Genomic DNA, 25,309 nt, shown 5'->3' with positions numbered 1-25,309 from the left:
TACATCAGAGTCAATCTTCATGGGAGTCCCCCTTACATCAGGATACCTATCAGCATCCCCCTTACATCAGGATCCCCATCAGAATCTCCCCTTACATCAGGGTCCCCATTAGAGTCCCCCCCTTACATCAGGGTCCCCATTAGAGTCCCCATCAGGGCCCTATCCCTTATATTAAGAGTCCCTCCTACATCAGGTGGAGAAGTGGAGTTCATAGGCAGCCTCTGCCTTCCTTAATCCTCAATCTGTGCATGCTGCTCACTGACCATAGCATTCACCTTCTGCTCAGTGCACAACTAATCAGATTCAAAAGTCCATTATATTTTCTTATGTTCTAATGAAGGTGGTTCAGGAAGGGGTAAAAAACAGTGGGGTAGTGTGGGGCACTAACTAAGCCCCTGCAGCAAGGTGTATTGGGCTATAATTGTACCTAATTAACATTACAATACTGAACTAATTCCATGAACAGTCTTGTTGAAGAGACAAGAGGCACAGCCTGCAGAAGGAAACTTCCCCAGGATCAGATTACATGCAGCGTGTTCATTCTGAGCTTCTCTCTCAGTTAGTGTACTTTAGCAAGCAAATTCGAATGCTGTGCAGAAGAGCCGCTATAGATGATGTTGCCGTTTCTAAAAGCTTTTCTGTATAATATTTTTTATTTACAGGCATGATATTGCCAATCGCAGCAAATAAACATTATTAAAGCTGAACTCCAGGCAGATATAAAAGACACAAATTAAGTAACTGAACTTTATTTGGAATCAGCCTCTTGACATCCCTAAGCCTAGGCAGGGAGAAGGAGAAGCAGCACAAGGAGCTAATCAGTTGTGGTGCAGTGTTCATGTGCTAACAAAGGGACATGCTGATAGAAGGAGAGAGCCGAGTGACAGGGAGATGAGCTCATCAGTCTGCTGCTTCTCCTTTCACTGTCCAGTCACTGGCTAGGGGACGGGCAAGATCTGCAAGTGCTATTGAACTGCGGCAGAGAAAAAAAAATGAGATCTCCTACCCAGTGTGATAGGGCTGTGTAAGTATCAGAAGTGGATGGACAGAAATCCATTAGCAGGTAAACCTATGTGTATTTAATCTGTTTATTTAGCCATTTGCCTGGAGTTGAGCTTCAATGTGTACATAGCTAGTCCAATCACGCCTCAAAAAAGGGGGTGGAGAAGAGCTGACACTCATTTAAAAACAAAATTAGAACTGTGGTTTCCAAGTACTTCATTAAACAGACCGAGAAACAAATAAAAATCAAATGGATGATGGGGTTTATTGAAGGGGGTGGTCTCGGGGGGGGGGGGGGGGGGGCTTTTGTTTTTATTTTACTTTTTTGGGGGGTTTTTTTGGTTTGGTGTGATTTCTATTTTTGTGGTTTTGTCTTTATTGTGTTAATGTTGTTTTCATATAAAATAATAAAAAGGATTTGATTTAAATAAAAAAAAACAATATAAGAGGGCTGTGCTAAAAGGAATGCAAAAGTGTGCAGCAGGGCCATCTTTAATATTGATTGGACCCCGGGCAAAACTTTTCTTGGGGCCCCCCCCCCCCCATGCAGTTTTGCTCTCCACCTGCTCTGAGACATACAATAAATAGCAGCTAGACTCAAAATCAGTTTACTAAATCAGATCAGGCAACTATTGTGATTGGTTGCCAGAGGTTACAGTGTATCATTACCGCTCACTGATTAGTTGCTAGAGGTTACAGCCCATGATTTCTGCTTGCTGATTGGTTGCTAGAGATTACTGTGGATATGACCTCAGGGGGGCATGATATACATATCAATGTCGCCGGCCACTGCTATTTACATATGAATGCCGGTAATTTACATGTAAACACAGAGTCTGCAGGTGAGTCGTCTGTACACAACAATGGGGCAGAGCTGGGCAGCATTAGTAGCAGCACTTCACATTGAGGTATCAGGACACAGCACAGGACTAAATCCTCAAGGGACGAGGGAATTTAAACCTGGATAGTTGGCAAGTATGAGGCAGCTGCTTTAGGCCCCACAACAATGACAGGGCCCAGGGCAGCTGCCCCTTTTGCCCTGCCTTAAAAACGGTGTGCAGAACATTTTTATGAACTTCTGTAGGTCATAGGTCATTCAAAGGTCACTCTATAGTAACTCTTTTCTCTTTTTCCTCCTCCTCCTTCTTCTTATTCTTCATAAACAATGTGCCATCCATGAGTTCCTGATGAAGGAGGGGTGCAAACTATCCAACATCCTTAGAAGGCCACAGAATGTTTATGAAGATGACGCCATTGACCGGTCACCAATGACAAGACATTGCTCTTTTCAATGGTGTCATCTCTGTAAATCTTCTGTGGATGTGAGGCAGCCTGCACCCCTCCTTCATCAAGAACTCAATGGTGGCACATTGTTGAAGGAGAGGAGAAGAAGGAGATAGACATGGGCGGAGTCAAAAAATTTGTTTAGTTTCATATTAAAAGAAATTAGTGTCCAAAATTCAATTCGGATTTTTACAAAATATGAATTTTCGTTAGATTCGTAAATTTTTCGTTAAAATAACGAAAGTTCGTCATGATGAATTTATCATTATGAGGGGTTCCCACCATCCCCTGTGCTGTGCTGACTTCCTGGGTTTTTAACCTTTCGTAAAAACTTTTTGTAACAATTACGAATTTTTGTTATGAATTTGGATCCGAAATTCGTAAACAAAATTTCGTACAGAATTCCTATGCATAAAAATTCGTATTTCCGATTCGTGCGAATGTACGAATTTCCGGAAATTTGTGCGAATTTTTGATTCGTACGAAACTAATCGCACATGTCTAGAAGGAGAAGAAGGAGATGAGAAGGAGAAGAAGGAGAGGAGAGGGAGAAGAAGGAGATTAGAAGAAGGAGATTAGAAGAAGGAGATTAGAAGAAGGAGAGGAGAAGAAGAAGGAGGTGAGGGAGGAGGAGGAGAGGGCGGAGGCAAGGGAGGAGGAGGAGAGGGCGGAGGAGAGGGAGAAGGAGAAGGAGAAGGAGAGGGAGAAGGAGAAGGAGAAGGAGAAGGAGAAGGAGAAGGAGAAGGAGAAGGAGAAGGAGAAGGAGAAGGAGAAGGAGAAGGAGAAGGAGAAGGAGAAGGAGAAGGAGAAGGAGAAGGAGAAGGAGAAGGAGAAGGAGAAGGAGAAGGAGGAGAAGGAGAAGGAGAAGGAGGAGAAGGAGGAGAAGGAGAAGGAGAAGGAGGAGAAGGAGAAGGAGAAGAAGGAGAAGGTGGAGGAGGAGGAGGAGAGGAGAGGGAGAAGAAGGAGATTAGAAGAAGGAGAGGAGAAGAAGAAGGAGGCGAGGGAGGAGGAGGAGAGGGCGGAGGAGAGGGAGAAGGAGAAGGAGAGGGAGAGGGAGAGGGAGAAGGGAGAAGGAGGAGGAGGAGAAGGAGAAGGAGACGGAGAAGAAGGAGAAGGAGAAGAAGAAGGAGAAGGAGGAGGAAGAAGCAGAGGTAGAAGGAGGAGGAGGAAGAAGCAGAAGTAGAAGGAGGAGGAGGAAGAAGAAGAAGGAGGAGGAAGAAGGGGATGGAGGAGGAAGAAGAAAAGGAGGAGGAAGAAGGGGATGGAGTAGAGGAAGAAGGAGGAGTAGGAGGAAGAAGGGAGGAGGAAGAAGGGGATGGAGTAGAAGGAGGAAAAGAAGGAGGAGGAGGAAAAAGGAGGTGGAATGAGAAGAAAGAAGAAGAGGAAGAAGAAAAAAGAAGAGGAAGAATTAATAAGGAGAAAGAAGAAGAAGGAAGCACCAAGAAGATGGCAGAAGGAGGAAAAGGAACAAGAAATAAGAGGCGGAAGAAGAAGAAAGAAGAGGAGGAAGAAGAAGAAGAAGAAGAAGAAGAAGAAGAAAGAAAGACAAAAGAGAGAAGAAAGGAAGAAGTTACTACAGTACATCTCAAATCTTCAACCCTAACTCACATTCCATAATTCTAATGCCCCGTACACACGACCGGACTTTCCAACAACAAAACCGTGGATTTTTTCTCAAAGGATGTTGGCTCCAACTTGTCTTGCATACACACGGTCACACAAATGTTGGCCAACAATTACGAATGTAGATCTCCATTACAAACACTAGTTATATCTCCGTCTCGTACTTGATTCCAAGCATGCATGGACTTTTGTCCGACGTACTTGTGTACACACGATCGGAAAGTCCGACAACAATCATTTGTTGGTGGAAAATTTGAGAACCTGCTAGCCAACACTTGTTGGCGGAAAGTCTGACAACAAATGTTCGATGGAGCGTACACACGGTCGGACTTTCTGCCAACAAGCTCACATCCAACATCTGTTGTCGGAAAAAAACTATAGTGTGTACGCAGCATTACAGTAAAAGAGCTGCCTTCAACATCTAACATTTCAACGACCTATGTGAGTTAATAAAAAAAATGTTATGCCCACTTTTCAATTACTTTCAGTACAGCCCTAGTATTTCTGCTTATGCATGCACTACACCAGCTGGGCATCAAGGAGATTTATAGAAATAGAACTTCATCAATATGATGCCCGGAACCTTTCTGAAACCTCTTGTGTTCTGGATCAAATTTATAAAATCAGGATGTAAGGTTTACATGGTTGAGTCTCATGGGTCCCAACAAACCATTTGGGTCTTTGGGACCTTGTGTAGGGATCTTTAGCAGTAATTGCTGTGTGATATATGTTACTTCCATAAGCCACCCCAAGTGGACCTGTCTGAGTCAGCACGAGTATACGCTAAACAGAGAACCCATATACTCACTTCCAGTAGAGTTGGATGAGCGTCGTTGCATGGAGCAGGAGACTGAAGCCTCTGTTGGCAGCGGAGGAGGGGGCGGTGGGTAACACAGGTTGCCTGGAAGAGGAGGAGGAATCGGGGGAGGCGGAACGTTTCCTGCAGGCGTCTTGTCTGCAGTACTGCCATTAGGGACGCTCTCGTTTGACAGAAGAGAACCCTTGAAAAGAAAAGATTATGAATGCAACATTTTGTTTTTAAAAAGCCATGCGTTTCAGTCATTTCTTTATTCGTCAATACATTTACAATTTCAATGTGTTTGAATAAAGTATCGCTTTTTTTCACGAACATTTCACACGGGTGCCTCCATGACACTATTTTCAAAGCATGCCCTGTGATAGTGGGGACTGATGAACCATAAACTGCATGAAGGGAATGGGGGTGTGGCACTGTGAACCCCTTGCCAACCTAATTTTCTCCAGAATTTACAAGATGGTAATAAAAACATTCAGATTTAAATCCCATGTCTAGTTAGGCAGCCAGAGAAGAAAACATATTGGACAAACCACAGACCTGCTTAAGACATTTTACAAAAAACAGACAAGCTAGAATGTATGCAGGGCATCAGAAACCTTTACTAGCCAAGGGTCTTCAAAAGACTTCTGATAAGGTCCTGACATAAGTGGTTGAGTTACGAGTCTGGAACGTTGACCTAGAACTGAACTTTCACACATCTTAACTCTTCAACTCTAATACTCACATTCCATAACTCCTATAGAGTCTGTTATGTTGACTAGATCTGAACGTTCATACATCTCGAATCTTCAGTCCTAACTCACATTCCATAAGTCCTACAGTAATGAAGTTACCTTTAAAAAGTGTCTACACCAATGTAGAAGAAGATACCGAATTAGTAAGACACCAAACACACCTAATTTACATGGTCCAGAAGATACATTAGTCCTCCTAAAAGAACCATACATGAATCCATATCATATTTGGTATCTAGCAAATTGTAATTTCCTTCTGGTAAGTATTATGATGGTTGCAGGATTCGGAAACCTTGTCATTCAGAAATACAGATGTACCCAGGATAGTTGACACAAAGGCCACTTTCACACCGAAGGCGTTTTTCAGGTGTTTTAGTGCCTGTAAAGCATCTGAACGCCACCCCAGTGTGAAAGCCCGAGTGCTTTCAAATGGGGCGGTGCGCTTGCGGGACGGGAAAAAAAGTCTTGCAAGCAGCATCATAGGGGCGGGTTTGGGAGCACTGTACACAACCCTGCTAAACCACCCCTGTAAAAAAGTCTTGCAAGCAGCATCTTTGGGGTGGGTTTGGGAGCACTGTATACAACCCTACTAAACCACCCCTGCCCATTGGAATGCACAGGCAGCGCTTTCGGAGGACCAATTGATTCGGTGGCATTAGATCTGGCACCCTCTCTAGGATGAAAAAAAGCTGTTGCATTAGCAATTTTGAGCTTTTGATTTTTACCACCGAAACTACCAAAGATAGTGACAGACACTAGACATGGGTACGACCGAAAAATGCATTTTTTTTTTTTTACTCATTTTTTTTGTTTCATTTCACTGATTAACCGTCATGATTGGTTCGTTACTTTGTTTCACACCATGTGTTCATGGTGTGAAACGTGTTAGCTGCTTCTCCCTGTCCTTTTTGCATATGAAGTGACTGTATTGGATTTTAAATGATCAATAAAGATGCCTCCAGCAGTGTTCCGCCATCCAGGATTTTGTCTTTCCTTCTAAGTTTGTGCAGAGCCAGCATCTGCAAGTTCACAATTAGGCGGGTGTTTCCAAAAGGTCTGGAGCTTCTGGAGCGGCAATTTTCTCCCAAGAGGTTTCTTAAAGTGTTTTTTAGTTTTAAAACCCTTTTTTTATTTTACCATTGATTATGTCTGTTTTGTAATAACTTTTCTATAAATATTTAATTCCATTAAAAATAAAATAAAACGTGTTAAGCTGAATCTCCGAGTGCTCTAACCAGAAATGAGGAACTTTGCCTCTGTGAAGAGCTTCTGTAGTGTAAACTGTTACATTCCTGTCTGGGCATGGCGGCATTCAAGAGGAGCTCTGTCATTAGCTGGAATTGGTGCCAAGAGCACAGGTTCCCACCCCCGCTGAACCTCCTGCGAAGGCCGAAACCTGCTGCCATCTTGTGCCCCACTCCATGCCAGAGGCATCCACACATTCTTGGCCATTGACCTTTATATCCCCAAAGGAAGAAATGTGCAAACATAAAAGTCGTTTTCTGCACTTTACTGATGGAAAACAGGAAATGACATTAACAGTCACATCACATCGACATACCAACATTCCAGAGTCACATAACATTAGACATGCGCAATTTGTTTCAAATTCGTTTTTTTCAAATTTCGACAAATTCGTTAATTCAGAAATATCCGAATTAACAAAAACCTGTTTAACAAATTTTTCCGAAATATTTGGAAATTCATCAATTTGAAATTCCGAAAATTTGAAAATCTGAAATAACTAACTAATAATAACTTAACTATTACTGACTATTAAATTATAGATATTGGAATTTCCTTTCAAATTTGGATGTCAGTGAATGTAACGAATACAAATTAACCCGAAGTTACTAATTATCCAAAAATAAGGAATGCCGCATCTAAACGAATGGACGTAACAAATTAATAATAATAAATAACAATAATAATAATAAAAACTTTTCTTATTATTTATTCGTTCTGATGCCGCATTCGTTATTTCAGACAATTTCGGATAGATTTGCATTCGTTATGTTCACTAAAAACCAAATTTGAAAGGAAATTCCAATACCTATAATTTAATGGTTCGTTATTATTAGTTAGTTATTTCTTCGGATTTTCCTTTCTCGTTTTTGGATTTTCGAATCTACGAATTTCTGAATTGCGATCACAACGAATGACCCGAAAAACGAAAAAAAAAAAGAAAAAAAGAAATGAAGCGAAAAACTAAAGAATTTTTCAACAGTGCATATGTCTACTTAACATTACACAGTCAATCACATTTAGTGGACGGTCCGCAATAGTCACATGTGAAAGCATACAGTGGTGTGAAAAAGTGTTTGCCCCCTTCCTCATTTCCTGTTCCTTTGCATGTTTGTCACACTTAAGTGTTTCGGAACATCAAACCAATTTAAACAATAGTCAAGGACAACACAAGTAAACACAAAATGCAATTTGTAAATGAAGGTGTTTATTATTAAAGGTGAAAAAAAATCCAAACCATCATGGCCCTGTGTGAAAAAGTGATTGCCCCCCTTGTTAAAACATACTATAACTGTGGTTGTCCACACCTGAGTTCAATTTCTCTAGCCACACCCAGGCCTGATTATTGCCACACCTGTTCACAATCAAGGCATCACTTAAATAGGAGCTGCTTGACACAGTAAGGTCCACCAGAAGATCCTTAAAAGCTACACATCATGCCGAGACCCAAAGAAATTCAGGAACAATTGAGAAAGAAAGTAATTGAGATCTATCAGTCTGGAAAGGGTTATAAAGCCATTTCCAAAGCTTTGGGAATCCAGCGAACCACAGTGAGAGCCATTATCCACAAATGGCGAAGACATGGAACAGTGGTGAACCTTCCCAGGAGTGGCCGGCCGCCCAAAATTACCCCAAGAGCGCAGCGACGACTCATCCAAGAGGTCACAAAAGACCCCACAACAACGTCCAAGGAACTGCAGGCCTCACTTGCCTCAGTTAAGGTCAGCGTTCATGCCTCCACCATCAGGAAAAGACTGGGCAAAAATGGCCTGCATGGCAGAGTTCCAAGGAGAAAACCACTGCTGAGCAAAAAGAACATCAAAGCTCGTCTCAATTTCTCCACAACACATCTTGATGATCCCCAAGACTTTTGGGACAACATTCTGTGGACCGATGAGACAAAAGTGGAACTCTTTGGAAGGTGTGTGTCCAAGTATATCTGGCGTAGAAGGAACACTGCATTTCATAAAAAGAACATTATACCAACAGTAAAATATGGTGGTGGTAGTGTGATGGTCTGGGGCTGTTTTGCTGCTTCAGGACCTGGAAGACTTGCCGTGATAAAAGGAACTATGAATTCTGCTGTCTACCAAGAGATCCTGAAGGAGAATGTCCGACCATCTGTTCGTGTACTCAAGCTGAAACCAACTTGGGTTCTGCAGCAGGACAATGATCCTAAACACACCAGCAAGTCCACCACCGAATGGCTGAAGAAAAACAAAATGAAGACTTTGGAGTGGCCTAGCCAAAGTCCTGACCTGAATCCTATTGAGATGTTGTGGTATGACCTTAAAAAGGCCGTTCATGCTCGAAAACCCTCTAATGTAACTGAATTAGGACAATTCTGCAAAGATGAGTGGGCCAAAATTCCTCCAGGACGCTGTAAAAGCCTCATTGCACGTTATCGCAAACGCTTGGTTGCAGTTGTTGCTGCTAAGGGTGGCCCAACCAGTTATTAGGTTTAGGGGGCAATCACTTTTTCACACAGGGCCATGATGGTTTGGATTTTTTTTCACCTTTAATAATAAACACCTTCATTTACAAATTGCATTTTGTGTTTACTTGTGTTGTCCTTGACTATTGTTTAAATTGGTTTGATGTTCCGAAACACTTAAGTGTGACAAACATGCAAAGGAACAGGAAATGAGGAAGGGGGCAAACACTTTTTCACACCACTGTATACAGCAGCCTGGTAGCCACCTCCCCTCGCCCCCCCCCTCACCAGGGGGACTTAGTACTTTAGTACTTACAGGACTGTGCTCTCTGTAGTTCCCTATTTCTTAGGTACACCTCACCCGGGACCCTCCAGGGAAGCAGCCTCACTCAGGGAACTCTTGGTCTGGCCTGAAAGGCCTTTTGTAATCTGCTATACCCCCCACCTCCATAAAAGACAAAGTCTGCAGCCGGCTCTTCCTTTGTGCAGAAATACTCCTCCTGGCCTCCTGCCCAGGGCCTACATAGTTACATAGTAGGTGAGGTTGAAAAAAGACACAAGTCCATCAAGTCCAACCTATGTGTGTGATTATATGTCAGTATTACATTGTATATCTCTGTATGTTGTGTGATTATATGTCAGTATTACATTGTATATCATGTATGTTGTGTGATTATGTGTCAGTATTACATTGTATATCTCTGTATGTTATGTGATTATATGTCAGTGTTACTTTGTATATCCTGTATGTTATGTGATTATATGTCAGTATTACATTGTATATCATGTATGTTGTGTGATTATGTGTCAGTATTACATTGTATATCTCTGTATGTTGTGTGATTATATGTCAGTGTTACATTGTATATCTCTGTATGTTCTGTGATTATATGTCAGTGTTACATTGTATATCTCTGTATGTTGTGTGATTATATGTCAGTATTAAATTGTATATCTCTGTATGTTGTGTGATTATATGTCAGTGTTACATTGTATATCTCTGTATGTTGTGTGATTATATGTCAGTGTTACATTGTATATCTCTGTATGTTGTGTGATTATATGTCAGTGTTACATTGTATATCTCTGTATGTTGTGTGATTATATGTCAGTGTTACATTGTATATCTCTGTATGTTGTGTGATTATATGTCAGTGTTACATTGTATATCTCTGTATGTTGTGTGATTATATGTCAGTGTTACATTGTATATCTCTGTATGTTGTGTGATTATATGTCAGTATTACATTGTATATCTCTGTATGTTGTGTGATTATGTGTCAGTATTACATTGTATATCATGTATGTTGTGTGATTATGTGTCAGTATTACATTGTATATCTCTGTATGCTGTGTGATTATATGTCAGTATTACATTGTATATCTCTGTATGCTGTGTGATTATATGTCAGTATTACATTGTATATCTCTGTATGTTGTGTGATTATATGTCAGTATTACATTGTATATCATGTATGTTGTGTGATTATGTGTCAGTATTACATTGTATATCATGTATGTTGTGTGATTATGTGTCAGTATTACATTGTATATCTCTGTATGTTGTGTGATTATGTGTCAGTATTACATTGTATATCTCTGTATGTTGTGTGATTATGTGTCAGTATTACATTGTATATCTCTGTATGCTGTGTGATTATATGTCAGTATTACATTGTATATCATGTATGCTGTGTGATTATATGTCAGTATTACATTGTATATCATGTATGTTGTGTGATTATGTGTCAGTATTACATTGTATATCATGTATGTTGTGTGATTATGTGTCAGTATTACATTGTATATCTCTGTATGCTGTGTGATTATATGTCAGTATTACATTGTATATCTCTGTATGTTGTGTGATTATATGTCAGTGTTACATTGTATATCATGTATGTTGCAGTCGTTCAGGTGATTATCTAATAGTTTTTTGAAACTATCGATTCTCCCCACTGAGACCACCGCCTGTGGAAGGGAATTCCACATCCTTGCCACTCTTACAGTAAAAGAACCTTCTAAGCAGTTTAACCACTTAAGGATCGAGACTCTTTTTGAGATTCATTGTTTATAAGTTAAAAACATTTTTTTTTTTGCTAGAAAATCCCCCAAACATTCTAAATGATTTTTCTAACACCCTAGAGAACAAAATGGCGGTCGTTGCAATACTTTCTGTCACGCCGTATTTGCGCAGCGGTCTTAAAAGTGCACCTTTTTTGGAAAAAATACTTTTTTTTTTTTAAATTAAATAATAAGACAACAGTAAAGTTGGCCCAATTTTTGTTTTATTCTGTGAAAGATGATGTTACGCCAAGTAAATTGATACCCAACATGTAACGCTTCAAAATTGCGCCCGCTTGTGGGAACGGCGACAAACTTTTAACCTTAAAAAATCTCCATAGGCGACGCTTAAAAAATTCTACAGGTTGCACGTTTTGAGTTAGACGTATGCGTTCGATGACAGGGCACGTTTAAAACATTTTTTTTGTTGTTTTCTTATTTATTTTACCTTTTATTTTTACACTGTTCTTTAAAAAAAAAAAATTGTGTCACTTTTATTCCTATTACAAGGAATGTAAAAATCCCTTGTAATAGAAAAAAAAGCAAGACAGGACCTCTTTAATATGAGATCTGGGGGGTCAAAAAGACCTCACATCTCATATTTACACTAAAATGCAATAAAAAAAATGAAAAAAAAAAAAATGTTGTCATTTCTAATTTTTTTTTTAAATGGCCCTTTAAGAGCTATGGGCGGAAGTGACGTTCTGACATCACTTCCGCCCAGCAATGGTATGGAGGCGGGTGGGGGCCATCTTCCCCTCACTCGTCCACCCAGCATGGATGAACAACCGATCGCCTCTGCCGCTGCCGACGGCTCCGGAGCGTAGCTGGAGCCCCTCTCCCGCCGCCGATAAAAGTGATCTTGCGGCGAATCCCCCGCAGAGACCACTATCATCAGAAACCAGACTGCCGGCCGAAGGAAAAAAAGGATACCGGAGTTATGGCAGCTAGCTGCTGTCATAACAACGATATGCAAAAATAGAAAACTGCGCCAACCCTATACTAATGAAAATAATAATAATAAAAAAGATATATAATAAAAAAATTGTAAATAAAAAATAAAAATAAAAATAAAAAATATGAAATATATTATCAAAATGTGTAGGTGATTATCACAAATGATTATAACAATAAAAACACCTTAAGTGCAAAATAAAACACAGAAATGCATCAAGAAATAGTGTCATAAACAAAAACAAAAGTCCAATCATAAAAAGTTCATATGTGAATCTGGATAAACGTTTGTGACACCACAGTGATTCAACACGATCCAAAAGCGCATAAAAGTGCCCGTCACCGTATATTGGATGCGCTTACCAGAAATTAGGCAAGTTAGGGCGTTTATATATACTCAATGGGTCCCATCAGAAGATATCCTCCTCTTTAGTGGGTCAACTCTTCATCTCATAATAGTGCCCTCCAGATAATAATGATACTCCGTGATCCCAAATGGGGAGCTCAGTAATACCATAAATGTCCCCTGATCTTGTTTGCCTAGAGTTACAGCCGCCTACCTATTGACTGCTGTAGTCACTGTTATATGTCTCCAACCTGGCTCACGTCTTCCGGCCAGCTAACTCCAACGTCTGACGTCACCGGGTCTGTCTCTCAACACTGCGCATGCACGAACACTCACGCACGCATGCGTGCGTGAGTGTTCGTGCATGCGCAGTGTTGAGAGACAGACCCGGTGACGTCAGACGTTGGAGTTAGCTGGCCGGAAGACGTGAGCCAGGTTGGAGACATATAACAGTGACTACAGCAGTCAATAGGTAGGCGGCTGTAACTCTAGGCAAACAAGATCAGGGGACATTTATGGTATTACTGAGCTCCCCATTTGGGATCACGGAGTATCATTATTATCTGGAGGGCACTATTATGAGATGAAGAGTTGACCCACTAAAGAGGAGGATATCTTCTGATGGGACCCATTGAGTATATATAAACGCCCTAACTTGCCTAATTTCTGGTAAGCGCATCCAATATACGGTGACGGGCACTTTTATGCGCTTTTGGATCGTGTTGAATCACTGTGGTGTCACAAACGTTTATCCAGATTCACATATGAACTTTTTATGATTGGACTTTTGTTTTTGTTTATGACACTATTTCTTGATGCATTTCTGTGTTTTATTTTGCACTTAAGGTGTTTTTATTGTTATAATCATTTGTGATAATCACCTACACATTTTGATAATATATTTCATATTTTTTATTTTTATTTTTATTTTTTATTTACAATTTTTTTATTATATATCTTTTTTATTATTATTATTTTCATTAGTATAGGGTTGGCGCAGTTTTCTATTTTTGCATATCTGTTGGGTGTTATATCACATCTATTTCTGCAGCCTGTTTCACATATAGTTTATTTGTATTTATGCTTTTTTCTTAGCGCGGTATAATTTTTCCCATAACAACGATATACCTCTTCAATCATAGGACGTATATGGCGTGCGGCGGTCCGGAAGTGGTTAAGGTTAAACCTCTTTTCTTCTAATCTTAATGAGTGATCATGAGTCTTGTTGAACTCCTATTTTGGGGTCAACAGTACGGTAAATGTGCTGGTTACATCCACATAGATGTGGCGTGTTTAGCTCCCATGCCCCCAACTACATGTGTGTGTGTGCTCCTCCCTACCTGACTTATATGTGCTGACTCCTCAACATCACTGCAGGAGGGCTCTTCCTAAAAGGAGTCTAGCACCTGATTACACTGTCTGCTCTAACCAGACACTATTTTGGGTACAGAGCCACCTAGTGGCAAAGTAGCTAACTGTACTTGCCTACAAGTTGAGTGATAGACATTGTTTTAGGGCGTGCGTATTTAAACCCACGTGAATGCATGCAGATGCAGCTTAGTAAATACATAAAATGTGCTGAAAACACATTGCAAATGCATATAAAAGCACGGTGAACGCGGGGATCGTGGTGTAAACGAGCCCTTAAAGATCAAAATTGCAACAGTGGATGATGTAAACTGTGCATGCTTCTAGTTAACTACTTGCAGATCAGCCGCCGCACTTATACTGTGGCAGGTTGGCTCTTCTGCGCGAACCAATGTACCCATACGTCGGTCTGTGCATGCGCCTTGGGAGCGCGCACGCGGGTCTGATTTACGCGATTGCAATACAGAGAGGCAGAACGGGGATCTGCCAGTGCAAACAAGGCAGATCTCCATTTTGACAGGGGACATCTTAGAGATCTGCTGTTCCCAGTGATCTGGAACAGTGATCTCTGTCCCAGGCAGCCCACCCCCCCTACAGTTAGAACACGTCCAGGGAACACATTTAACCCGCTTTATCGCCCCCCCCCTAGTGTTAACCCCTTCCCAGCCAGTGACATTTATTCATTGATCAGTGCATTTTTATAGCACTGATCAATGTACTAATGTCATCAGTCCCCAAAAAGTGTAATTTAGGGTCAGATTTGTCCGCTGCAATGTCGTAGTCCCGCTAAAAATCACAGATCGCCGGCATTAACAGTAAAAACAATTAATATAAAAGTCCCTAATTATATCCCATAGTTTGTAGATGCGATAACTTTTGTGCAAACCAATCAATATACACTTATTGCGATTTTTTTTTACCCAAAAAAATATATAAGAATATATATCGACCTAAAATATTTTTTTTTTTAGGTGATATGCATTATAGTAAAAAAAAAAAAAAAAAAATGTTCTCTTCAAAATTGACACTCTTTTTTTTGTTTATAGTGCAAAAAATAAAAACCGCGAAGGTGATCAAATACCACCAAAAGAAAGCTCTATTTGTGGGAAAAAAAGGGCGTCAATTTTGTTAGGGTGCCACATCGCACGACCGCGCAATTGTCAGTTAAAGCGATGCAGTGCCGAATCCCCAAAAAAATGATTTGTACGAGGTAGAGTGTGATGTCACCGTCCCGCCCCCTCCACCTCATCCAATCAGAAACGTTTTGCATTTATTGAAAAGACTCAAAGTGATCTCGGAATGGCGCTCATGGCCCGCGGTTGGCCTCCTGTGTTTACAATGTAGCGGCCACTCAGCACAGGACCCAGGAGCTAGCGGAGGATCCCCGTAGTAGCGCTGTAGTTGTGGTGTCTACTACAGTGATTTACAGCTTCTAAAGGGATCCCGCAGGTATGGTATATACAGTGATGTGAAAAAGTATTTGCCCCCTTCCTTTTTATTTTTTTTTGCATATTCGTCACACTTAAGTGATTCAGATCATCAAATTTTAATATTACACAAAGGTAACCCAAGTAAATACAAAATGCAGTATTTAACCACTTTCAGCCCCGGACCAATTTGCTGGTCAAAGACCAGACCACTTTTTGCGATTCGGCACTGCGTCGCTTTAATTGACAATTGCCCGGTCGTGCGACGTGGCTCCCAAACAAAATTGGCGTCCTTTTTTTCCCTACAAATAGAGCTTTCTTTTGGTGGTATTTGATCACCTCTGCGGTTTTTATTTTTTGCGCTATAAACAAAAATAGAGCGACAATTTTGAAAAAAAACACATTATTTTTTACTTTTTGTTATAATAAATATCCCCCAAAAATATATAAAAAAACATTTTTTTCCCTCAGTTTAGGCCGATACGTATTCTTCTACATATTTTTGGTAAAAAAAAATCGCAATAAGCGATTATTGATTGGTTTGCGCAAAAGTTATAGCTTTTACAAAATAGGGGATAGTTTTATAGCATTTTTATTAATAATTTTTTATTATTATTTTTTTTTTACTAGTAATGGCGGCGATCTGCGATTTTTATTGTGACTGCGACATTGTCGGGGACCCATCGGACATTTTTGACACATTTTTGGGACCAGTCATTTATACAGTAATCACTGCTATATTAATGCAGTGATTCCTGTGTAAATGACACTGGCAGTGAAAGGGTTAACCAGTGGGTGGCAGTGTAGGGGTTAAGTGTTCCTAGGGGTGTGTTACTAACTGTGGGGGGGTTGGGCTTTCATTTAGTGTACACTGATCTCTGCTCCAATCACATGGAGCAGAGATCAGCGTCACTAGTTGCTAGGCAGAATGGAAAAATGTTGTTTACACGGCATTTCCTCCATTCGGCCGCTCCGTGAGACGATCGCGGGGATGCCCGCTGCGATCGAGTCCGCGGGTCCCGAGACCGGACTCACAGGGGTCCCGACCAGCGTGGGAGCGCGCCGGCGGCGGCGCGCTCCCGATGGCAGGGCGGCATCGAATATTGGACGTACATGTACGCCAATATTGCCTGCCCGTGCCATTCTGTCGACGTACATCGTCGTGCGCTGGTCGGGAAGTGGTTAAATGATGATTTCATTTATTAAGGGAAAAAAAGCAGTCCCAACCGGCCTGGCTCTATGTGAAAAAACGAATTGCCCCACCCCCTTGCTGAATCACGAATGAACTGTGATTAACCACATTTATTGGAAAGCTGAGTTAAATTTCACTAGCCACACCCAGGCCTGATTACTGCCAGACCTGTTGAATCTGAAAATCACATAAATAGAAGCTGTCTGACAAAGTGAAGCACTCTAACCAATCACAAAAAGCAACACACCATGCCACGATCTAAAGAAATTGAAGGACAGAAGAGAAACAAAGTAATGTCCATGTATCAGCCGTTTCTAATGCCGCATACACACAAACAGACTATCCGGCGGACTTAGTCTGGTGGACAAACCTGTCCGAACGAGCGTACCTGCCCACATGCGGTACTTTTGCGGCGGACTATCCACCGTACTTTTGAAATGACCCACACACACACACGGAGGAAAGTCCGTTCATTTTGAACGCGGCTCCAGGTACACGGGACTAGCGAAGGAAGTCAATGTCACCGCGGCGAGATTAACACGTCGCTGGCCCCGTCACCTGGTATGGACTTAAAGGGGAAGCCCTACGCCGAAAAAACGGTGTGGGGGTACCCCCTAGGTCCATATCAGACCCTTATCCAAGCACGCTACCCGGCCGGTCAGGAAAGGGGGTGGGGACGAGCGAGCGGAAGGCGGCGAAGACAGTGGCGACAGCGGCGATAGAAGACCGGGCCGCCGCTTGTAAAAGAGCTAGAAGAAGGCGCGGAGGCCCGGCAAGAAGAACCGAAGAGGGGGACAAGACACCCGAAGTCGGAAGAAGACCCCGGGCGGCGGCGATGAAGAAGAAAGCCAGGCTCCTCCACTAGTAAAAGAGCAGAAGATAGCGTAGTCTGGCGAGAAGATCCCCAAGACTGAAGAAGAAGACCACCGGAGCTGTGCAATAAATTTTTAACCCTTGTGTGTTGTGTTTTTTTTTTTTACTTTTTTTTTCACAGGTGAATGGGTAGGGGTACATTGTACCCCATACTCATTCACATAGGGTGGCGGGCCGTGATCCGGGGGCCTGGATTCCGATAAGCCCCCCCGCTTGCAGACCCCGACAACCAACAGCCAGGGTTGTCGGGAAGAGGCCCTTGTCCTCATCAACATGGGGACAAAGTGCTTTGGGGTTGTTGAGGGCACGTGGCCTGGTACGGCTCAGAAGGGGGGGCTCGCTCGTCCCCACCCCCTTTCCTGACCGGCCAGGTAGCGTGCTTGGACAAGGGTCTGATGTGGACCTAGGGGGGACCCCTATGCCACTTTTTCGGCGTAGGGCTTCCCCTTTAAGTCCATACCAGGGGACGAGGCCAGCTACGCTTCCTTCGCTAGTCCCAGCTACCTGGAGCCGCGCTCAAAATGAACGGACTTTTCTCTGTGCGGGAAAAGTCCGTTCATTTCAAAAGTACGGCAGACTACCACACACACGGCCGTATTGTCCACCGGACTGCGAGTCCGGCGGACATATTTTGGTGCAAAACGAATTTCTAAGTCCGCTAGACTTTTGGGTAAAAAAAAGTGAGCCGGAGCGCACACATGGGCAGATTGTCCAGCAGACTCGAGTCCGCCGGACTTTTCCACCGGATTGCTTGATCGTGTGTACACGGCATAAGGCTTTGGGGGGACTCTAACAAACCACGATGAGAGACATTATCCACAAATGGAGATAACTTGGAGCAGTGATGACCAAAATTACTCCAGGAGCACAACGGAGACTCATCCAGGAGGTCATAAAAGAACCCAGAACAACATCTAAAGACCTGCAGGCCTCACTTGCCTCAGGTAAGATCAGTGTTGATGATTCAACAATAAGAAACAGACCGGGCAAACATGGCGTCCATGGGAGAGTTCCAAGGACAAAGCCACTGCTGACCAACAGAACACAAAGGCTCACCTCACATTTGCCAAAAACCTTCTTGATTATCCCCAAGACTTTTGGGCTAATATTCTGTGGACTTATGAGACAAAAGTTGAACTTTTTCGAAGGTGTCCGTCCCGTTACATCTGGTGTAAAGCTAACACAGCCTTTCATAAAAAGAACATCATACCAACAGTCAGACATGGTGATGGTAGTGTGCTGGTCTGGGGCAGCCTCAGGACCTGGGCTACTTGCTATCAAGGATGGAACTATGAATGGTGCACTCTACCAGAAAATCCTGAAGGAGAATGTCCGGCCATCAGTTCCTGACTTTAAAGTGGAGTTGCGCCCCCCCCCCCCCCCAAAAAAAAAATCATGAATGTTGAACATTTGGATTTTTTTTTTACTGTTCCTAAAAAAAACAAAAAAAAAATTTGGAATTTTTTATTTTTTTAGCTCACTTCTAAATAGTTGTTGCTAGGGGGTCCCTCGTACTGCCTCCTTCAGTGCCTGGGCTGGTGACATCCCTTCCCCTCGGCACAGGAAGGGCTCAGCTCCGCCCCCTTCCTCCTGTCAATCATCTGGGACACGGGACAGGTCCCAGATGATTGCGTGGCCTCTCACGGCGCGCGGCACCGCTCGCGCATGCACAGTGGGTGCCCGGCTGTGAAGCCACAGCCGGGTGCCCACAGTTACAATGCCGGCGCCGCCGAATGGAGGGGGGGATGAGCAGGGCTTCAATCTCCCGCATCGCCTGACCCTGGGACAGGTAATTGTCCGATTATTAAAAGTCAGCAGCTGCAGTATTTTTAGCTGCTGACTTTTAATTTTAATTTTTTTTTTTTAATGGGCACACCACTTTAAGCACGCTTGGGTTATGCAGCAAGACAATAATCCAAAAAACACCAGCAAGTCCACCTCTGAATGGCTCAAAAAAAATTGAAGGTTTTGGTGCAGCCTAGTCAAAGTCCAGACTTAAATACGATTGAGATGCTGTGGCATGACCTTACACAGGCCGTTCTTGCTGTGGCTGAATTAAAACAATTCTGCAAAGAAGAGCAGGCCAAAATTCCTCCACGGCGATGTGAAAAGACTCATTGTCAGCTATCGCTAACGCTTGATTGCAGTTGTTGCCACCAAGGGTGGCACAACCAGTTATTAGGTTTGGGGGGCAATTACTTTTTTCACATAGGGCTAGAGCAGGTTTGGACAGCTTTTTTCCCTTAATAAATGGGATTTAAATACTGTATTGTGTATTTACTTGGGTTATCTTTGTGTAATATTAACCACTTGCCGCCCGCCCTATAGCAAATGGACGGCGGCAAAGTGGTTTCATAATCCTGACCGGACGTCATATGACGTGATCAGGATTATGAGCCGCTGCGCGCCCCCGGGGGTGCGCATCGCGGAGATCGTTGTTGCGGGGTGTCAGTCTGACACCCGGCAACTACGATCTCGGTAAAGAGTCTCCGACGGAGGCTCTTTACCACGTGATCAGCCGTGTCCAATCACGGCTGATCACAGTGTAAATAGGAAAAGCCGGTGATCGGCTTTTCCTCACTCGCGTCTGTCAGACACGAGTAGAGGAGAGCCGATCGGCTGCTCCTCTGACAGGGGGGGTCTGTGCTGATCGACTATCAGCACAGCCCCCCCAAAGATGCCCACACTGGACCACCAGGGACGCCACCAGACCACCAGGGATGCCAAGGACAAGGTATGCCACCCTAGACCACCAGGGATTCTAGTCAGTGCCACAATGGATGCCAATCAGTGCCCATAATGGATGCCAATCAGTGCCCACAATGGGCATCACTGATTGGCATGCATTATTGATTGGCACTGATTGGCATCCATTAGTGCAATATATTATAATACAATGCCGCCTATCAGTTCCCATAGGTGCCGCCTATCAGTGCCTACCCATGCCCACCTGTGCCGCCTAACCCATGCCCACCTGTGCCGCCTAACCCATGCCCACCTGTGCCGCCTAACCCATGCCCACCTGTGCCACTTATCCATGCCCATCCATGCCAATCCGTGCCAATTTGTGCCACCTATCAGTGCCCATCCGTGTCGCCCATCAGTGCCACCCATCAGTGCCGCCTATCAGTGCCACATATCAGTGTCTATCAATGCCACCTCATCAGTGCCACTTCATTGGTGCCACCTCATTGGTGCCCATCAGTGCCGCCTTATCATTGCCCATCAGTGTAACCCCATCAGTGCCCATCAGTGAAGGAGAAAACTTACTTATTTGCAAAGTTTTGAAACTGAAACAAAAAAAAAAAACGTTTTTTTTCAAAATTTTCGGTATTTTTTTATTTGTTTAGCAAAAAATAAAAACCGTAGAGGTGATCAAATACCACCAAAAGAAATCTCTATTTGTGGGGAAAAAATGATACAAATTTCATTTGGGTACAGTGTAGCAGGACCGCGCAATTGTCATTCAAAGTGCGACAGCGCTGAAAGCTCAAAATTGGTCTGGGCAGGAAGGTGTTTAAGTCCCCCCCCCCCGGTATTGAAGTGGTTAAAATTAGTTTGATGATCAAAAGCATTTAAGTGTGACAAAAACGCAAACATTTTTTTTTAGGGGGGGCACATACTTTTTCACAGCACTGCGAAAAAAAACGGTGTGTGGCTACGGAGGTACTGAGGGGTGGTTCTCCTTTTCCCTTCTCCCTCAAGGCCAAGTCGAAACTTTATTAGGAAACAGCTCCTTTACACATTGGAAGATCACGGTTTCTACAACCCTTTCCTTGTCCTATCTTTTTGGAGTCTTTGTTTCCTTTTGTGCCTTTTTTACACAATATATGGGCTACACTACTGCCTGACCTCTGTAGAGACGCTTTTTTTTTTCTCTCTGGCTATCCATAGGGAACAAAAAGTTATAGGCTCCTGATGAAGCGTTATAGAGAACGCGTAACATGTAGAGCATCTCTGGGCTGAGTCGTCCATGATACACTGTCTGTATAAATTGTATTCTTTGTATTGATGTTTTTTTTCTCAGTGTCCCCATGTTGGATGCAGATGGGAATGTATGTAGAATGTGATGCATTTATATCATACTAGACAGTGAAACTATTGTGCTCTGAGGCATTGAAAATCTGTTTTTAGAAATAAAATTTGTTTAAAATCATTATTTTTTTAAAAAAATAGTGTTGAAAATGATGGACTTTTTAGGCATATATCTACAGTGCCTTGCGAAAGTATTCACCCCCTTGAACTTTTCAACCTTTTGCCACATTTCAGGCTTCAAACATAAAGATATAAAATGTTTATTTTTTGTGAAGAATCACCAACAAGTGGGACACAATTGTGAAGTGGAACGAAATCTATTGGATTTTTGAAACTTTTTTAACTAATAAAAAAATGAAAAGTGGGGCGTGCAAAATGATTCGGCCCCCTTGCGTTAATACTTTGTAGAGCCACCTTTTGCTGCGATTACAGCTGCAAGTCGCTTGGGGTGTCTCTATCAGTTTTGCACATCGAGAGACTGAAATTCTTGCCCATTCTTCCTTGCAAAACAGCTGGAGCTCAGTGAGGTTGGATGGAGAGCGTTTGTGAACAGCAGTTTTCAGCTCTTTCCACAGATTCTCGATTGGATTCAGGTCTGGACTTTGACTTGGCCATTCTAACACCTGGATACGTTTATTTGTGAACCATTCCTTTGTAGATTTTGCTGTATGTTTGGGATCATTGTCTTGTTGGAAGATAAATCTCCGTCCCAGTTTCAGGTCTTTTGCAGACTCCAACAGGTTTTCATCCAGAATGGTCCTGTATTTGGCTGCATTCATCTTCCCCTCAATTTTAACCATCTTCCCTGTCCCTGCTGAAGAAAAGCAGGCCCAAACCATGATGCTGCCACCACCATGTGTGACAGTGGGGATGGTGTGTTGAGGGTGATGAGCTGTGTTGCTTTTACGCCAAACATATCGTTTTGCATTGTGGGCAAAAAGTTGGATTTTGGTTTCATCTGACCAGAGCACCTTCTTCCACATGTTTGGTGTGTCTCCCAGGTGGCTTGTGGCAAACTTTAGACGAGACTTTTTATGGATATCTTTGAGAAATGGCTTTCTTCTTGCCACTCTTCCATAAAGGGCAGATTTGTGCAGTGTACGACTGATTGTTGTCCTATGGACAGACTCTCCCATCTCAGCTGTAGTCCTCTGCAGTTCATCCAGAGTGATCATGGGCCTCTTGGCTGCATCTCTGATCAGTCTTCTCCTTGTCTGAGCTGAAAGTTTAGAGGGACGGCCAGGTCTTGGTAGATTTGCAGTGGTCTGATACTCCTTCCATTTCAAAATGATCGCTTGCACAGTGCTCCTTGGGATGTTTAAAGCTTGGGAAATCTTTTTGTATCCAAATCCGGCTTTAAACTTCTCCACAACAGTATTACGGACCTGCCTGGTGTGTTCCTTGGTCTTCATGATGCTCTCTGCGCTTTCAACAGAACCCTGAGACTATCACAGAGCAGGTGCATTTATACAGAGACTTGATTACACACAGGTGGATTCTATTTATCACCATCAGTCATTTAGGACAACATTGGATCATTCAGAGATCCTCGCTGAACTTCTGGAGGGAGTTTGCTGCACTGAAAGTAAAGGGGCCGAATCATTTTGCACGCACCACTTTTCAGTTTTTTATTTGCTAAAAAAGTTTAAAATATCCAATAAATTTCGTTCCACTTCACAATTGTGTCCCACTTGTTGGTGATTCTTCACAAAAAATTAAAATTTTATATCTTTATGTTTGAAGCCTGAAATGTGGCAAAAGGTTGAAAAGTTCAAGGGGGCCGAATACTTTCGCAAGGCACTGTATATATATATATATATATATATATATATATATATATATATATATATATATATATATATATATGCCTAAAAAGTCCATAATTTTCAACACTATTTTTTGTGTTTTCTAGTAAATCTAAATATCGGGACGTGGCATGTTTTTTTTGTAATGTATCCCCAGGACCACCCTGTGGTCGATACATACCAAATGTAATCACTTTAAACTTTGGTGGTATCCATATATATTTTTGTGCAACGTGGTCCTACTTGTGTTTTCCACCCATTTTTTTCGCTGTTTCCGGTTATCCACTCAATCATTCGTGTTAATACTACTGCTTTGTATTATCGATTTATGTCTGGTGTTGCCAATCCTCCTTCTCTGCCGCCGTTTTTTTTTTTTTTTAAAAGCCAGCAGCTACAAATACTGCAGCTGCTGACTTTTAAAATAATGACACTTACCCGCCCAGCGCGCCCGCGATGTCGGCACCCGAAGCCGATCTCTCGATCGTCTCTCGGATGCTGCTGCCGCCATCTTGGATATGGGAATCAGGAAGTGGAGCCTTGCGGCTTCATTTCCCGGTTCCCTACTGTGCATGCGCGAGTCGTGCTGCGCAATAAGGATGGTCCCCGCCTTCTCTGGGATCCGTGTGTTTCCCAGCAGGCAGCGGGGGGACCTTTGGAAAGGGGCGTAACTTCTGCAGAATCTACGCCGGAAGTGGCTGCAATTACCTGTACTGTACAGGTATCTGCACCCCCCTCCCCCCTGAAAGGTGCCAATTGTGGCGCCGGAGGGGGGGGGGTTCCAATGAGCGGAAGCTCCACTTTAGGGTGGACCTCCACTTTAATTCTTGGCTTTTCATTTTGCCAGATGTATTTTGTTAACTTTTTTTTATTATCTTGAAAAAAAACTCTGTGGGATCTCAATTGGCAGCATCTGAAATGTGTATATTATTTTTCGCAATATCGTCATTTTAAACATATTTACTCTTCCGGTCCATGAAATTGGTTGTTTGCTCAGTTTTTTAATATGTTCCTCAATCTCGTTAATTAACGGAATATAATTTGCAGAGTATATTTTTTCTACCGTTGATGTTAATTTGATTCCCAAGTACTTTAACTCATCTTTTACCCATGTGAATGGAAATTCTCTTTGAAGGGTCTGGGCTTCCCTTTCTTCTATTCCGATATTTAATATCTCTGTTTTTATTGGATTTATTTTGACGTTTGGGAGTTCCCCATACTCTTTTACCTCCTTCAATATATTTAGCAAAGTCACTCTTGGGTTAGATGCATACATTAGAATATCATCCGCGTATGCCGCGATTTTATGGTCCTTTCTTCCAACTCTTAGCCCTTGTACACACGGGTCGGACATTTCGGCAACAAAATCCGTTGGATTTTTTCCGACGGATTTTGTCCGAAACTGATGTTGCATACACACGGCCGGACAAAGTTGTTGGAAAATCCGATCATTCATAACGTGATGACGTTATTTCGTTATGACGGGACTACGTTCAGGCTAGTAGCCAATAGCTTTGGTCTTGTAATTTAAGCTGAGCATGCGTGGCACGTTGTCCGACCGAAATTCTCTACAAACGATTGGACAAAGTCCGATCGGATGGTGTGGTCTGAAAATTTTTATATCCAGCTTCTCAAACTTTGTTGGTCGGACATTCCGACGGAAAAAGTCAGATGAAGCCCCACACACGGTCGGATTATCCGACAACACGGTCCAATCGGACATTTTCCGTCGGAATGTCCGACCGTGTGTACAAGGGCTTACTCCTTACATACTCCTTACTCCTCCTATGTCTTGATTGTTCTTGAGCGTCGCCAAAAAAAGGTTCTATTGACAACACATATGAGACCCGAACGATCAAACATCGCCGATCACTCGGTTCTCACAGCTCCCCGAGCAGAGAGCTGCTGACTGCCAGTCACCGGCTCTCTGCTCTGCCCCCTCCTCCTGGAGCACTGGGCTGTGGAGGAGGCTCAGCCTCTCAGCGGCTCACTGGGAGGCTGAGACGTGTGCCCGATCCACCCAGTCCAGGGATCTGGGCGGATCCCGACTCCATGGTCGTGATGATGCCCGAGCCTGCCCCCCCCGACTCTGTGACGTCAGCAGAGAGC

The 25,309-nt window shown here is 42.9% G+C and overlaps 1 protein-coding gene across 1 annotated transcript in view; it reads right to left on the bottom strand.

Moving 5' to 3' along the window:
- The window catches only part of ESPN (espin), a 347,402-nt gene that overhangs the window by 47,261 nt on the left and 274,832 nt on the right, over positions 1 to 25,309 (bottom strand). Inside the window, 1 exon segment of the mRNA XM_077458332.1 lies at positions 4,718 to 4,910. Within this exon segment, the coding sequence (XP_077314458.1) occupies positions 4,718 to 4,910 (193 nt within the window).

Source organism: Lithobates pipiens, unplaced genomic scaffold, assembly GCF_037356315.1.
Source record: "Lithobates pipiens isolate NorthernLeopardFrog02 unplaced genomic scaffold, aLitPip1_a1.2 Scaffold_27, whole genome shotgun sequence".
Classification (NCBI taxonomy): domain Eukaryota; kingdom Metazoa; phylum Chordata; class Amphibia; order Anura; family Ranidae; genus Lithobates; species Lithobates pipiens.
The sequence above is the reverse complement of the archived record's forward strand: the minus strand, read 5'-3'. Positions and strand labels throughout refer to the sequence as shown.